Genomic DNA, 13,969 nt, shown 5'->3' with positions numbered 1-13,969 from the left:
GACACCCACGCAAAAAACACGCGCAAGCGTCCCCCCCGCGCTCGCATCTCCTCTCCCCTTTCCCTCTACCTCGAACCCCTGCATGCAACGGTAGGGTTCCTCCTCTGAGCTGCAGCCGGTCCCATCTGCCCTGCTCCTCGACGCTGCTTTCTCCAGCGAGGCTACATGGGCGGCGGGTAGGGCCCCCGCGTCGCTCCTCCCTCTGGCACCACCCTCCTTCCTTGGTCCCAATAACTGCTCCGCTATGGTTCGGCCAATGATCCACTCCGACGGCCGCCGCCCAACTCCGGCCGACGCCCCACTCCGGCAAATTTTCTGCTCCACTTTTTAAGCCGCCTGTGGCGGCCCTCATTTTGCATGGTACCGTCTATTGCCACATGGGAGGTACGTTGAGTGTCATCTTGCTTGTGTTAATCGGACCTCTTTAGACGCCTGGGAAACAGAAGTAGGTGACTTCTGCTTCAAAGTTCCACATATGGTCTAAGGAGGATGGGTTCGACTGGACTTAGTGGTGCTCAATGGTGTTGCTCAGCCGAAGCTCAAGCCCGCCTTCTTCTCCAAGTTACTCCATATATATGGTCTGGAATCATTACCCATGGTGGTGAGTGGGGATGTCAACATTATCGGATGATGCGAGGAAAAGAACAATGGCAACTTTGGTTCTAAGTGACTTATTTTCATCGCCATTATTGAAAGTTTATTATTGAGGGAATCAATACTCTCGGGTCACCAATTCACCTGGGCAAACTATTTTCGGACACTGACTTATGGAAAGATGGACCGAGTTCTGGATAGTGTGGAGTGGGAGCAGAAATTCCCTTTGGTCACTATATGTGCACTGCAGATATATATTACGGAAACCCCTTATAGGAGTAAATACGCGTGACGCTGGTCTGACCAAAATACCAGTGGCGTGCGGCCGGTCAGGGCACACCACTAGTAAATTCCACCAAGAAGCGGGTTCGACAGAAATAACTAGTGGCGTGTGGCTTCCAGGTGCCACTAGTAATATCTGCCTAGCCGGCTTCTAGGCCCCACTTACTAGTGGTTTGCCATAAATACGCCACTAGTACTTACATTAGTAGTGGCGTGTGTGTTTAGGGTGTGCATACTAGTAATTTTTGTCAGGTTAGCTTCTTGGTCCCACTTACTTGTGGTGTGTCCTTTGTCTGGGCCGCCACTAGTGGCTTCTTAGTGGCGTGTGGCATGTCTTTCACATTACTAATAGCTATGATCAATAAATGTGCTTAGCTCATTGTACATATGTGAGCCTCCTTCCCCTCCTTCCTCCTTTATCGAAAAAGAGTTTCCCCCCGCTTTGTATACAAAGCAACCAACCGAACCATACATGGATAGGTGCTGGGGCGGAAGCAGCATAGTCACGCCCAAAAAAACGAAAGAGAAAAGCAAAAGAAACAAATGCCGACAACGGCGGATCAACAAAAACGAAGAAGCCTCGCGATCGCAGCGCCCACCGGGATCTTCCACTAGACACTACTAGGGAAAACCCTAGCAGTAGCGCTGGTTTTGTGCTCACTACTAGCGCGGGTAGGCGCGCTACTAATAAGGTGCTACAGCTATTGCTTAGCAGTAACGCGTGCCGCACGCGCTACTGCTAGGACAAATAGCTGCAGCGCTTGTTCACTCCCACGTTGCTGCTAATGTAACTACTGGCAGCGTGTTTTCTTTCCATCGCTACTAGTATTGTTTTTTTGTTTTTTAATTTTAGTGTATTTATGCGCCATCGTACAAATATTGGTACAATACCAGTTATGAGGTTTACATCATTATGTCCATAACAGTGTGTCAAATGAAGGTGGATTAGGTTCAAGTGGAGGCAATATGTGGTGCATGTCAAAAGTATACTACTAATCCAAACTTGATCTAGTTTGGACTAGTAGTACTTTCGATGTGCACCACATGTTGCCTCCACTTGAATCTAATCTGTCAGCACAAGCTATTTAATCATCATCATAATCATTAGCACCAACAATATTTATTTAATCACCACTAACACTAGCTAATAATAATCATCAGTCATTACCACCAACACTAGCTATTTTATCATCATAGTAATAGTGTAGCACATCATCATCCTCAAACTCATTTCTAGCTAATCACTCCTGCTGCTCTCTCTTAGGTAAAACAACATAAAACATGTGTAGCTCTCCTCCTTGATCAAGTTGGAGCATGCAGATGAACCTGTCTCCTAATTTTGGGTAGCACATCTGTTTGCTGCTGTAACGCCCCGAGACCGATGTGCCAGGTGTCCTCCAGTTATTCGCTGTTGTTGCCTTGTCTTTGCTTGCGTGTCATGCATTGCATATCATGTCATCATGTGCATTTCATTTGCATACATGTTCGTCTCATGCATCCGAGCATTTTCCCCTTTGTCCGTTTTGCAATCCGGCGCTTCTATATCACCCGGTGGTCATTTCTACCTTTCTTTCATGTGTGGGGATTAAACATTTTCGGATTGGACCGAGACTTGCCAAGCGGCATTGGTTTACTACCGGTAGACCGCCTGTCAAGTTTCGTACCATTTGGACTTCGTTTGATGCTCCAACAGTTAACCGAGGGACCGCAAAGTCCTCGTGTGTGTTGCAGCCCAACACCCCTCCATTTTGGACCAAAACCCCTTCCATCATCTCGGTCGTTCAATCACGATCGCGTGGCCGAAAACCGCACCCCATTTGGACTCTCCTAGCTCCCTCTACCTATATATATGTGTGCCTCCCTGAATTTTTCGCAGTCTAAACCCTAGCCGCTTCTCCACCGCGCCGCCGGACACGTCCGGGCGGAGCCGGACATGTCCACCGCTGCACTGCCACGTCGCCCGACCAATAGGAGTGTGCCACGTCGTCACCGCCGCCTCCCTCCTCCACTCGCGAGCCGCCATGTGGCGCTGCCTCCCTCCTCCACCGCGTGGCCCGGGGAAGCCCATCGCGGGCCCGCCCGGGCCCGGATCTCGCCGCCGCCCAACCCGCTCTGCCCCGCCGTGCGCCGCCGCCGCCCTCGCCGTCCGGCCGCCGCCACCGCACCACAAGCTTGCCGCCGACCTCCGCCGCGCCCCGCCAACCTCGTCGCGCCGCCGTCTGCTTCCTTTGCCCCGCGCGCGCCTCCGACCCACGGCGCCGCCGCCGCCCTTGCTCCTCCGACGCCTAGCGCCGCCGCCCCGCGCTAGCTCGCCGCTGCTCCGGCCGCCGCTTGCCGGAGCGCTCCACCACCGCGCAGCCGACGTCGCCGACCCCATCCGACCGTGCCCTCGACGCCGGCCCGGATTCGGGGAGCCCCCCCTCGTCTCCGGCCTTCTCCCTCAGCTCTCGCCGTCTCCTCGCGTTTTCCGGCGATCTTCTGGCGAGCTCACCCGACGAACTTCGAAGAACGTGCACAAACCCTAGATCAAGTCCCCGAGTTTTCCATGTTTCATATGCCCATCTTCATCATGTCGTAACTCCGCATCCGTAACTCCGTTTTGGGCGTGTAGCATATCAAAACATTTGACTCAGAGAGTACATCGTTTCATCTCATTGCATCATTTTCATTTGAGCTCATCTTGATGCCCGAAATGCTGTTGGAAGAGAGCTATTTGAGTTAATTGTCAGATCTGCTGCACCAAATAGCTATTTGTCATTTTTACCATGATTATTGTGTGCATGATATGCCCCTGAGCTCTACATGAGTTTTGTTATATGCTTTGTCATCTTTCCAGAGGTGTCATCCATGTATTTTTGTGATGTGTGTGGTGACTAGAACAAGCTTGCAAAGTAGTGCATTCGTTAATGCTGATTTCAGGGACTTAGCAATTCCACTAAGTCCTTGATCTGTTTATTTCATATGCCATATGTTCTTGTTGTTTCCTAGTGATCCGTGCCTCTTTTGAGGATGATCAGTAAGGATGTTTTGTTAATCTTGTAGTGCTATATCCATCCATGTCTTTGTTTGCAATTATGGAGCACCCTAGCTTGAGTCAATCGAGCTCTACTTTTGCTATTTCGTGAATCTGGTCAGATTGTCTACTTGTTAGCAATTTTGCCGAGGATATTGTAGTTGATCCGTGCATGCTATGTTATTGTTCTTGCCATGTCTAGCTTGTAGTTTGTGTATTCTTGATGGGTGTATGCTTAGATTGTCATGACTTGCTCTGTAGTGAGTGCATCGAGCTCGTAAACATGCCTACTTGATATCTGTTTCAGCATGCTCCAGTTTTCACCAAGTCTATGATCTGATTATGTTTTTTGCCATGTTCACATGCTTGCAAATGTTTTTTCCGATCCCTTTTGGCTCAAGGTCACTAAGGGACTTTTGTTAAGCTCTTTGAGTAGATCCATGCCATGCTTTACTTTGCCATGTTTAGGTCCTGTAGCATATAGTTTTCATGCTCCAAAGTGTGCTACCTGATCTGAAATTTCAGGCTTGTGTTAATTTCACTAAGTCTAAAATCTGTTTACCGTTTGCATTTTTGCCATGCTTGTTTGAGCCTGTTAATGGATGATTTGGACGTAGCTCAGTGCTAGTCTTTTGTTAAGCATCATGAGTGGATCCCTGCCATGTATTTTGTTGCCATGTTGGAGTGCTGTAGCATTATTATCTTGATGCATTTAGATGGCTACTTGCTGTATATCGTAGACCGGCGCCATATTTGAATTGCTTGCCATTTCCAAACCGTAACTCCGATTCCGGCGTTCTTTATATCGTTTTCAAGCGATTTCATCTCATCTTTCCAGTGGCACACTTGGATTTCCAAGTTGAGGCCAGGATTCATTCATTCCTTGTCAAATCTTGCATATGCATCGCATATCGCATCCCGCATATCATACCATGTTCATGTGTTGGTTGTTTACTATGTTGTGTGCTTCTTTCCGATGTTTGCTTCTTCGGGTTGGTTCCGGTAACCTCGCGTTTGTGAGGACCCGTTCGTCTGCGTTCGTTTGTCTTCTTCATGGACTCGTTCTTCTTCCTTGCGGGATTTCAGGCAAGATGACCATACCCTCGAAATCACTTCTATCTTTGCTTGCTTAGTTGCTCGCTCTTTCGCTATGCCTATGCTGCGATACCTACCACTTGCTTATCATGCCTCCTATATTGTTGAACCAAGCCTCTAACCCACCTTGTCCTAGCAAACCGTTGATTGGCTATGTTACCGCTTTGCTCAGCCCCTCTTATAGCGTTGTTAGTTGCAGGTGAAGATTGAAGTTTGTTCCTTGTTGGAACATGGAGATGTTGTTCCTTGTTGGAACATGTTTACTTGTTGGGATATCACAATATATCTTATTTAATTAATGCATCTATATACTTGGTAAAGGGTGGAAGGCTCGGCCTTATGCCTGGTGTTTTGTTCCACTCTTGCCGCCCTAGTTTCTGTCATATCGGTGTTATGTTCCCGGATTTTTGCGTTCCTTACGCGGTTGGGTTATAATGGGGACCCCTTGACAGTTCGCCTTGAATAAAACTCCTCCAGCAAGGCCCAACATTGGTTTTATCATTCGCCGCCTAGCCTTTTCTTTCCCTTGGGTTAGGCCAGCCCAAGGGTCATCTTTATTTTAACCCCCCCTGGCCAGTGCTCCTCTGAGTGTTGGTCCAACTGAGCGATGTCTGGAGCTACCAGGGGCAACTCTGGACTGGCCCACCCGACGTCTGGCTCATCCGGTGTGCCCTGAGAACGAGATATGTGCAGCTCCTATCGGGATTTGTCGGCACATCTGGGTGGCTTTGCTGGTCTTGTTTTACCATTGTCGAAATGTCTTGTAACCGGGATTCCGAGTCTGATCGGGTCTTCCCGCTAGAAGGAATATCCTTCGTTGACCGTGAGAGCTTGTGATGGGCTAAGTTGGGACACCCCTGCAGGGATTTGAACTTTCGAAAGCCGTGCCTGCGGTTATGGGCAGATGGGAATTTGTTAATGTCCGGTTGTAGAAAACCTGAAGTTGACCTTAATTAAAATGCATCAACCGCATGTGTAACCGTGATGGTCTCTTTCCGGCGGAGTCCGAGAAGTGAACACGGTGTTGGAGTTATGATTGACGTAGGTTGTTCTAGGATCACTTCTTGATCATCGTTTATCGATCGCGCTTTGCCTTCTCTTCTCGCTCTCGTTTGCGTATGTTTAGCCACCATATATGCTAGTCGCTTGCTGCAGCTCCACCTAATACCTTTACCTTACCCATAAGCTTAAATAGTCTTGATCGTGAGGGTGCGAGATTGCTGAGTCCCCGTGACTCACAGATACTTCCAAAACCAGCTTGCAGGTGCCGATGTTGCCGAGCAGGTGATGCAACCAAGCTCAGGAGGAGCTCAATGAAGATCTTTTCTTTTATGTTGTTTCGTTCTAGTTGATTAGTAGTGGAGCCCAGTTGGGGTCGATCGGGGACCTTGTCGCATTTAGGGTTCTTCTTTTATTTTGGTTCCGTAGCCGGACCTTGATTGTATTTGAATGATGTAATGCTTTATTCATGTAATTGTGTGAAGTGGCGATTGTAAGCCAACTACGCATATCTTTTCCCCTATTGTATTACATGGGTTGTGTGAAGATTACCTCACTTGCGACATTGCTTTCAATGCGGTTATGTCTCTAAGTCATGCTTCGACACGTGGGAGATATAGCCGCATCGAGGGCGTTACAGCTGCCCCCTAGTACTTGTCTGCGCTCCCCATCACATATCTGGTCTAGTCTTGCACTATTAAGCATTCATCGCTGATCTTGAATGCACTAAAGTAACATGTAGGATATCTTGGCCGTAAGCTAATAATACTCATGGTACCTTTAGTCTCGATCCCATAAGGCACAACATTCATCGGGAGTCCCTGTTGAAGAACATCGTATGGTCACATACTTAGCAATGAAGTTTAGCTTCATAAATAATGTATGGAAAAGATGCACTAAGGACAAATAGTAAAAATCTTACCATCCTTCCTAAATAGATGTGACCGTAATTCATGACGAACACTATTGGTCGCACGTTTTCAGTACTAAGATTTCTAAGTCCAGGAAGAAAATTTGTCTTGACGGTATCAAGATCCTTAAGCCATGAAACATAATGACTTAGCTCCTCGCAGTTTAGTTCAGCCCCGGGACAGTAGTAGGTCCTGTCTACCAAGCGCTGGACATGTTTGCTTGCACCGAAATAAGCTGACAATACAAATTAGTTGTCAACTATTTTTGAATAAACAATATCAAAGACATAAATATGGTTGAGAAACTTACATTTTGGTGTAACTGGAGGCGTCTGCACATCGACCCAGATGTCGGTATTACCTTCAATATCATCTTCCGGACGAATATCAAAGGTGATAACCATATCAGGCTGAAATGCATAAGTCTTGCATAGTGCTCGCCATGTTTTGCATCCAAAATAGGTGTAGTCGTCTGAATTATATAATTTTGCGTGGAAAATATAACCATGCTCGGTCTTCAAATAAACTTTCTTTACCTTCGTAGTATGACTGAAACCTATCTTATCCAATACAAAAACTCTTGCATGGCAGGGGATACGCTAGTAGAATAGTAAAAAAAATATAAGTTCAAGCAAATGAAGCAGATGTCATGCTTAATTACGTAAAAAGACTTGTCGTTGTGACTTACTGTATCCACTTCGAAGTTCTCGTCCAGCTTGATGCTGAAGTGCCTATCATCATCTAGGAAGATTCCGTCGCACAGGCCGCGCTCGTCTTCGCAGTATTTGCAAATACCGAAATCCTTTTTGTCGTCAGACATTTCCTATGTTCATAGTTAAAACATTAATTGAAAATTGATAGAAGACAACTACCAGGATACTCAACACATAAATTCGGGGCACTCGATATTTCCTACATATTCTGGCAAAAGTCTTGCCAAAATTCACGGAAAAATCCGGCATGACCTTTGCTAAAATAGGATATATCGAGCGCCTGAAATTTGCCGGAACGGAAATGAATCAACACTTCGGCAAAACATAGGCCACTCGGAGGTGTAACCTGCAAACATGACCGGCCACTTGGATATTGAGCAACACAAGATATACATTTCAAAATATCTTATAAGACTCAAATTAGCATGCATTCAATAAGCAAAAGTAAATCATCTCATGCGTCCGTACATCGTCGAATATTATCACTAATACATCCCGAATAGTGTCATACATATAACATCACTAGTACAACTAAAACCCTAGCACACGACGGGTATCGGCGCGGGCGGTGGACACCCACAGAGAAGGAACCATCATGGGATCATAGCTCCAGTGAGATCCCTGGAGAACCTGCCAGGTATTGGAGAACCTGTGCTCCAACGCAAACAAGTAGCGACGGACGTGCGCGTCCTCCTCACTGACACAGTGACGCACCACCTCCGCGGAGTCCTCCAGCCTCTGGACCGTCACTGGCCCACGCGACCGCCACCAAAGAAGGTTCGGGTCAACGACAGGCTGGCTCCTCACCAACCTACGCCCCCGATAGGTAGCGCCTCCCAGTACCACCCCGGCGGAGCCCAGTCCCGGACATGGCCCATCTGGTCAAGCAGGTGTCGTCCTCCGCCGACTCGACGACGAGGATGCGGGATAGGCATCATCCACGTCGATGCGGGAAAATTGCTTTAACTAAAAAAATAGCAATAAGTTCTTACTAACTAGTTCTATTAATTCAACTAGTTCTTACTAAAAATAAACTTACTATAAATAAAAATATTCTTAGGTACCTAATTAGTACCTAGTTCTTACTAACTAATTAGTACCTAAGACTACTGGCCCTAATTACCCTACTAATTTGATGGAGGTAGAAACCCTAGGCAGAGGTAGGGGAGAGGGAGGAGCAGGCGTGCTCACCTCGGTGGCCTGCGCCGAGGGAGGGCAGGCGGCGTCGAGGTCATGGTCGGGGCTCCGGGGCGGCGTTGAGGTGGGGGGGGGGGGCGGGGGGCTGCGTTGAGGTCAGGGTCGGGGGCGGCGTCCCGCGCGGCGTTGAGGTCGGTGCGGGGCCGGCATTGAATCTGGGGTCAGGGGCGGCGTGGGAAGAGCGCGCGGCGGCCGAGGGACGGCAGCGGTGAGGCTGAGGGCGGCCTCGGGCGGTGGCGGTGAGGAGACGGCGGCGAGGGCGAGGGACGATTTGGGGAAGAATTGGTGGCCGGGGGGGGGGGGGGGGGAACCGCTGTTTAAGTGAAACGTAACGGCAGCGCGTTTCCGGAAACGCGCTATAGCTAAGTTAGCTATAGCGCGTTTACTGAAACCCGCTACTGCTATTCCTTTCTTCTTTTTCCCCCTTTTTTCTTTTATTTTTCTGTACATTTTATTTTTTCCCTTTCTCCTTTTTCTATTTCTTTCATTTTCATTTACTTTTCTACTTGTTTTTCACTTTATTTTATTTCCGTTGGCAGCAACGCTTTACATGTAAGCGCGCTGCAGCTAAGGAGATTAGCAGTAGCGTCGGGCAATTATACGCGCTACTGCTAGGTTGGGCTAGCCATGTACGCCCAGTTCAAACATAGCAGCAGCGCTTTTCGCTAGTACGTGCTACTGCTAAAGTCATAGCAGTAGCGCGGTTTATTTACGCGCGCTGCTACTACTAAGTAGCAGCAGCGCTTGATTTTGTACATCGCTACTGGTAAAATTCTGTGTATAGGCTTTTCCCTAGTAGTGAGACTCCAAGACTCCGAAGCGCCGGCACCTATCAACACCTCCAAGAAGGATCGCGACGATGACGACGCTGCTGCCAAGGGTTTCCCCCGGTGCACGACGAGGCGAGATGAAGGGTAGCCCCGACGCCCTCCCGGAAGATAGGGTGGCACCCATAGGCGTCACCGCGCCGGTGTTGGCCATGCCGACAGGGGTTTCCCCCGATCCCAACCCGCACCTCGGGCGCCCCGGAGCTTGCCGCCAAACCAATCACCACCGTGCGCCAACGCGGTCATGAGGCCCCCCGCCGTCTCACCACGGCACCGCGAAGTGAGGACAACACGACGAAGAATCAGAGCCGGGACAAGGGCATCGGCACCGTCGGCACGCGGGAGGGCCCCACCTCCACCGTCCGTGACGGTAGCCGTCCGGACGCAATAGCAGGAGCACAGCAGGCCCATGGGCCCACATGCCCGGCCGAGCCCTCATGGGCCCGTAAAGCTCCCGCCTTCGCGCTGCTGCCGGCACGCCCTCGGTGCCGTCGCCCCAAATCCGAGCCGCTCCTCCTCCTCACCACGCCGCAGACAACGAGGCCGCGCCCGGGGACCGGCCCGCTAGGACCCAAATGGGGCCCTAAGGGCCCAGACCTGGGCCGTGGACGCGTCGCCGGCCAACCTGCGCCACCAGGCCGCCCCGCCGCCAAAGGACGGCGCCACCACCGCGACGGGCCGCCGCCAGCCGCCACCAGACCGCCAGGCTGCCGTCAGCCGAGGGGCACCCGCCGCCAGCCCTGACCCCGGGTCAGGAGGAGCGCGCGCGGGGTAAGGGAGGACCCGCCGCCGCCAGCCCGCTCGACCAGATCCGAGGGCTTCGCCGGCGGCGGCGGGGGGGAGGGGCACGGGGGAGGGGGGAGGAGAAGAGAGCGGGGGGAGCCGCCCCGGCCGCCCCCCGGGGAGGTGGCGCAGGCGCAGGGTCCGGGCACAACTTGTTGTAGTCCCTCCTTCCTCCTTTCCCCTTGTTCCTTTTTTAAACTCTTCACATATTTTTGCACATTTATATATCTAGCCAATTAATTAAGCCCTATATCTATCTAGATATAGCTACTCTCTCTCCTCCACCCTCTCTCATGCATTAAATTAACTCTCCCACTCTCTCCCCTCCATTAATCCTTAGGTTGCTCGCAGTAGAAAGTATCATATACTAGTATCATGCATATGATACTATCGTATGATACCCCTTCATAAGGCATAATATCATACGTTGATATCATAGATGACCTTATTTATTGTCATGCAAGATACATAGTAGTACATTATTTAATATGATACTGTATCGTGTCATGATACCCAATCATCTATTTCCTCGTTTAATTGTGTGTCACCGGAACAAAAATGTTTAGTTGGTATGCATGATACTTTCATTGTGACCAGCCTTGGCGTGGGTTGACGGCGATCCTTTATCGAACATCACGTTAAGAAGATAATGCGTGGTAATTTTCCGATGATAATCATGGCCTTAGCGGGGCACTGATAGCTCGCAGTGTAGTATATTGGGTGCCTAAACTTGCCACTAACAGACACTCGCGATGGAAGCATGGGATTCAGGTGGTGGCGTCTTCTCTCCCTCTGCGATTAATGGCTCCGTGACTAGCTATTCCTTGGTGTGTCTATGGTTTTCAGCTTGCGTCGTTATTATGTCTGGATCTTATGTGCTTACATCATTTTCAGTGATTGCAACTGCTCAACAAGGATCAATGTTGCTCTTTTTTTGTTTCCTTTTTTGTTTTTATCTGCCTAGGCATAGCGTTGATCTTCCATGGCTTTCCTACTTGCCCCCGTGATTCTTTGTGTGTTGGTGTTGGTTGTGTCCATTCTAGCTATGCTCAGGCCGAGACTGGATATATGCTCATTATCTTTTCTATCCCCTTCATTATGAGTTAATAAAAATGCCTTTTTTCAAAAATTAATTATTCGGTCCACAATTACACAAATTATGCGTTGACGTGAAACTATGATAAGTGGCTTGTTAACAAATTTGCAGAAAAGGAGAAGTACTAATATTTTTCTCAGCAAGAGTTATACAGCCGGTTGGATCAAATACCTTCTGATCATGCATTCTTGATGCAGGTGCAAGCAGGAGGCATGCAATAAGCATGGATATGTTGTTGCGTACTGAGGTGGCTATTTGTAGCTTCTGAACCACGGACCCTGCAAGCATGAACCACACTATTTCAGTGTGCAAGCATCCCAGTAGTCGAAAACGTCCAACTATGCATCTGATGGCATCCCTGCTTTCCCGCGGCGCCTCCCAAGCACCTTTGTGGTCTTCTTGCCCGAGGAGCAAAATCACGGTGATGGCCATGGCTTCCACGGCCAAGTGAGTTCTGAACCAAGGAAGATTCATATGCCTATCTTTTCCTTTCATTGACCTTTACTTTGTCTTGGATATCAAGGGATGGAGTTCCCGGAAAGGCCTTCAGTCCTCGCAAGGCGCCTCACAGAGACCGAGTCGCCCACTCATTGCCACCTGAAAAGAGAGAGATTTTTGATTCGCTTAACAGTTGGGCAGAGGACAACATTCTGGTGCTCTTGAAGCCGGTTGAAAGATCCTGGCAGCCACAGGACTACCTGCCAGACCCTTCCTCGGATAGATTTTATGATGAAGTCAAGGAGCTGAGGGAGCGAGCCGAGGAGATCCCCGATGAATACTTGGTATGTCTGGTTGGAGACATGGTCACTGAGGAAGCACTCCCTACCTATCAGAAAATGCTCAATATCCTTGATGGTGGTGTCCGCGACGAGACTGGCAGCAGCCCAACCAGCTGGGCTGTCTGGACGAGGGCATGGACGGCCGAGGAGAACCGACACGGCGATCTCATGAACAAGTATATTTATCTCACTGGGAGAGCTGATATGAGGCAGGTGGAGAAGACCATACAGTATTTGGTTGGTGCTGGAATGGTAAGCACTTGTGTCTGATTGTGCCACCCTTCTTTGTCAGAGCTTCCATTTTCCTTGATTGATTGTTTTATTGCTCACTTAAATAAAGGGAAGGGAACACAAATTTGTCATTGTCAAAATGATATTACTTCGTTCATCCCATGTGTTGGCAACCTTCAGCAGCATCCAGTTTGTTGTAACTACCCTGTGTTATTCTTACTTGTTGTAGGATCCAAAAACCGAGGCCAATCCCTATGAGTTTTTCATTTACACGTCTTTCCAAGAGAGGGCAACCTTCATATCTCACGGCAACACTGCAAGGCACGCCAGGAAGTACGGGGACCAAAAGCTGGCCCAGATATGTGGCACCATCGCGGCCGACGAAAGGCGCCATGAGCTTGCCTATACCAAGATAGTGGAGAAGCTCTTCGAGGTCGATCCCGACTACACGGTCCTGGCCTTCGCCAGCATTATGAAGAAGATCACGATGCCCGCCCACCTGATGTATGATGGGCAGGAGGACAACCTGTTTGAGCACTTCAGCGCGGTGGCACAGCGGCTTGGCGTCTACACCGCCATGGACTATGCCGACATCCTCGAGTTCCTGGTCCAGAGGTGGAACGTCGCCGGCCTCACTGGGTTGTCCGGGGAAGGGCGGCGCGCTCAGGATTACCTCTGTTCCCTAGGACCAAGGTTTAGGAAGCTGGTGGAGCGAGCTCAGGGGAGCGGGAAGCAGTTGCCGGTTGTTCCTTTCAGCTGGATCTATGGCCGGCAAGTGCAGCTTTGAGTAAGATTTCAAGACACGAGTGTATATTATATCTATTCTCTTTCTTTCTACTTCTCTTCAAAATCTGTAATAATTGTTGAGTAATGTAAAGTTGTAAACACATCTACACTCCATATGCCAAATAAGCTTAAAATGACATAATTATACGAACACATCCTTCTATGTATTCTTTTTTATTGTGGTCTCCTTGAGCTCCTTGATAGTTTTCTGCTGCGCAAGCAGCCGTCAATGTTGCATTCGCCGTTCTCTTCGTTGGTGAAGATGAAGTAGGTCAGGCACCTCACCGCTTCTTGAGCGTGAGGTCCCTGGTCTACTTCATCTTCCCCAACGTCGAAATTCCCTTGTTATTCTGATTGATATCGTCTCGAACAATATGAGTGCAATCCTGTATATAGACAAATCTTAGCGGTAAAAAGGGAGATATGTACAAGACAATTACCGTGGTTATTAAAAAATAAGGCAAGACTATTCTCAATATGCATTAACAGCAGGTGAACTTGAGAATGCTTTGCGATATGGTCGTAGAAATCAATCTTAAATTCTTGCATAGAATACTACTTTCCCCGTTCATAATATAAGAACGTTTTCTGCCACCTGTTTTCTCGACCACGTACCTTATCACAATGACGCACGTGTACGTCGCCTCTGCCCCAGAATGGGCA

General features: G+C 49.1%; 1 protein-coding gene across 1 annotated transcript; it reads left to right on the top strand.

Annotated features, from left to right (window-relative positions):
* Window positions 1-11,825: 11,825 nt before the first annotated feature.
* On the top strand, window positions 11,826-13,413 carry LOC125554427 (stearoyl-[acyl-carrier-protein] 9-desaturase 5, chloroplastic-like). The gene is made up of 3 exons (XM_048717988.1): window positions 11,826-11,957; window positions 12,034-12,541; window positions 12,750-13,413. The coding sequence occupies exons 1-3, from the start codon at window positions 11,851-11,853 to the stop codon at window positions 13,305-13,307; spliced, it is 1,173 nt and encodes a 390-aa protein (XP_048573945.1). The 5' UTR covers window positions 11,826-11,850; the 3' UTR covers window positions 13,308-13,413.
* The last annotated feature ends 556 nt before the right edge of the window (window positions 13,414-13,969 follow it).

Source organism: Triticum urartu, chromosome 4 (assembly GCF_003073215.2).
Source record: "Triticum urartu cultivar G1812 chromosome 4, Tu2.1, whole genome shotgun sequence".
Classification (NCBI taxonomy): Eukaryota; Viridiplantae; Streptophyta; class Magnoliopsida; order Poales; family Poaceae; genus Triticum; species Triticum urartu.
The sequence above is the reverse complement of the archived record's forward strand: the minus strand, read 5'-3'. Positions and strand labels throughout refer to the sequence as shown.

Bases quoted from the DNA above. Each gene is read 5' to 3' on its own strand.
- LOC125554427 (XM_048717988.1), top strand. From the start codon at position 11,851: ATGCATCTGATGGCATCCCTGCTTTCCCGCGGCGCCTCCCAAGCACCT. The intron at 11,958-12,033 runs GTGAGTTCTGAA...TTGGATATCAAG, and splicing joins GCCATGGCTTCCACGGCCAA to GGATGGAGTTCCCGGAAAGG. The intron at 12,542-12,749 runs GTAAGCACTTGT...TACTTGTTGTAG, and splicing joins ATTTGGTTGGTGCTGGAATG to GATCCAAAAACCGAGGCCAA.